Source organism: Alnus glutinosa, chromosome 8 (assembly GCF_958979055.1).
Source record: "Alnus glutinosa chromosome 8, dhAlnGlut1.1, whole genome shotgun sequence".
In the NCBI taxonomy this organism is placed as follows: Eukaryota; Viridiplantae; Streptophyta; class Magnoliopsida; order Fagales; family Betulaceae; genus Alnus; species Alnus glutinosa.
In genome coordinates, this window is record NC_084893.1 from 22,466,604 (window position 1) to 22,468,982 (window position 2,379).

At 35.7% G+C, this 2,379-nt stretch overlaps 1 protein-coding gene across 1 annotated transcript; it reads right to left on the reverse strand.

The window, feature by feature from the left end:
- Nucleotides 1-802: 802 nt before the first annotated feature.
- Nucleotides 803-1,668, reverse strand: LOC133876228 (probable leucine-rich repeat receptor-like protein kinase At2g33170). Its single transcript, XM_062314514.1, has 2 exons — nucleotides 1,335-1,668; nucleotides 803-1,272 (listed from the first exon to the last, which is right to left on the reverse strand). Exons 1-2 carry the CDS (start codon nucleotides 1,666-1,668, stop codon nucleotides 803-805), a joined length of 804 nt encoding a protein of 267 aa, XP_062170498.1.
- Between the last annotated feature and the right edge of the window lie 711 nt (nucleotides 1,669-2,379).

Genomic DNA, 2,379 nt, shown 5'->3' on the forward strand with positions numbered 1-2,379 from the left:
TTAACATGATTCCGATGACGAATATTGCATAGTACCCCACACTCAGTATTAAAACTTGAGAATAGTACCAAGTTGAAAACTTTTATTGCAACAATCATACCATCTGAAAGGGTCCCTTGGTATACTGATCCAACGCTCCCTTTACCAAGTAAGTTGCTTACATTGAACCTTTTTGTTGCTTGTAAAAGTTCTTGTTGGGAAATTCTTTTCCATGTCGCTAGTTTTAATGAGTTTGTCTCCACCAGAAGTTTTGCATTCCTTTTTTGGTGTCTTGTCCATACTAATACAAGAGCAACTACAAGCATGGTTAACCCAATTGTTGGTAATACATACTTTAGTATACATGCTGCTGCGGTATTTTTGGGTCGAGAAACACCTTCTTTACATGGGGAAACTTGCAATCACGGAGCACCACAAAGTCCATCATTTGACATAAATGATGCGGCACAGAAGTGTACAAATGGTCTTCCTACAGGAATTTTTCCTTGCAATCTATTGAAAGAAACATTTAGATATTTGAGTTGTGAAAGTGCTTCTAAGGACTTAGGAATCTTTCCGGATAAATTTTTATTGGAAAGATCCAAGAATTCCAAACTTATCAATTCACTAAAAGATTCAAGAATTGAGCCTTCTAATCTATTGTCCGCCAATGAGAGATTAACTATATCTTTGGGGTCTCCAATTGTTGGTGGGATATCACCAGATAATTGATTTCTTTATAACTCTAATACTATCAAAACCTTCAAATTTTCAATCTCTAATGAGAGAGAGCCATTTAGAGAATTTGATGACAAGTCGACCATTAAGATCTCCACAAACTCAAGGGAATAGTAGAAGTTAATTTGTTGAAGTGTAAGTAAAGATATCTTAGAGAAATCAGATTATTTACACATGCAGAAATAGGTCCAAAAAGCTCATTATAACCTAAATACAACTCAACCAAGCTCTCTAAATGACAAAGATCAAATGGTATGAGACCTTCTAGTTTATTATTATCAACTCTCAATGCTTGAAGCTTGTGCAATCTTCCCACAGTAGTTGGAATAGGTCCAAACAATTCATTGAACCGTAGAGACAAAGTCATCAAGTTGCTTAAATTGCCTATATCTCTAGGAATGCTGCCCTTAATATTGCAATGATCTATGTAAAGTTCTTCAAGAGAAGTTGGGAGATATCCAATGGAATCAAAAAGGATGTTATTCAGTAAATTACTTGACAAATCTAACTGTTTTAGATATGTCAAATTTGACAGAGAAGAGAAAAAGTTGAACTCTGGAGTAGAAGATTCAATGGTCAAATTATTGTTTGCAACATTGAGCCACTCAAGGAATTACCAAGTGCTTTAGGAATTAAGCCTGAGAATGAGTTGTTGCTCAAGTTTAAGAGAGTGAGTTGTAAAGCATTAGAGATAGAGTTGGGAATTGTTCCACTTAGTTGATTTTCCCAAAGAAAAAGTTGCTGAAGATTTGGAAGGAAGAAGCCTACATTTGATGGAAGATGGCCTGAGAAGTTATTGCAAACCATTGAAATTACTTGTACTGTTGAGATGTTAAATATCTCAAATGGAATTGGACCAATAAAGTTGTTGAAAACGATATTAAAGATCTCAATGCTTTGTAGATTTCCAATTTCACTTGGTATTGCACCTGTCACAATATGAACAACCATGCGTTATTATTCAAAAAAAAAAAAAAATTGTGCTTTAAATGAATCGTGCATACAAGTGAAAAAGTGTAATAAACCAACAAAAACTTCAAATTAAGAGCTAATTAATAAAAAAGGATACATGCAAAATCAATCTATGTGGTTGACTTAGACTATAAATCGTTCCTTACGGTTTAAAAAATAATTCAGATGTCCTCGAGGCAAGCCAAAATAACAGTTTAGTCCTTACGGTCAAATTTCATCGAAACACTTGACAAATTCCGTTAGTGTATTACGTCAACACCAATAGAATAATAAAATGTATAGATATATATAAAACCTAAAAATTAAAAACTGTTTTTTTTAAAAAAAAAAAAAAAAAAAAGAAACGAAAAGAAAAAAAGAAAAAAGAAAAAGAAAAAGGGGGTTTGGGGGGGAAGGGGACTGAGACAGGGGTGGCTCTAAGGCTACCCCAGAGCAGGCTGGGAGTGGCTCGCAAGCCACACCTAGCTCATGGACCTAGCCGCACATCCACCTCATAGGCCGAGGTGGTGCGCGAACAACCCCAAAGGTGGCCGAGGTGGCTCGAAGGCCACCCCCTGCTATGGGGTGGCCTACGCATGGCAACTGCTAATATATTGTGTAGTCAACGAGCCCTAATGTGTATTTTCTTTCTCTGGATTTTTATACGTATAAATGCTTAAGTACATATATAGCCTTAAGATCACAATTTCT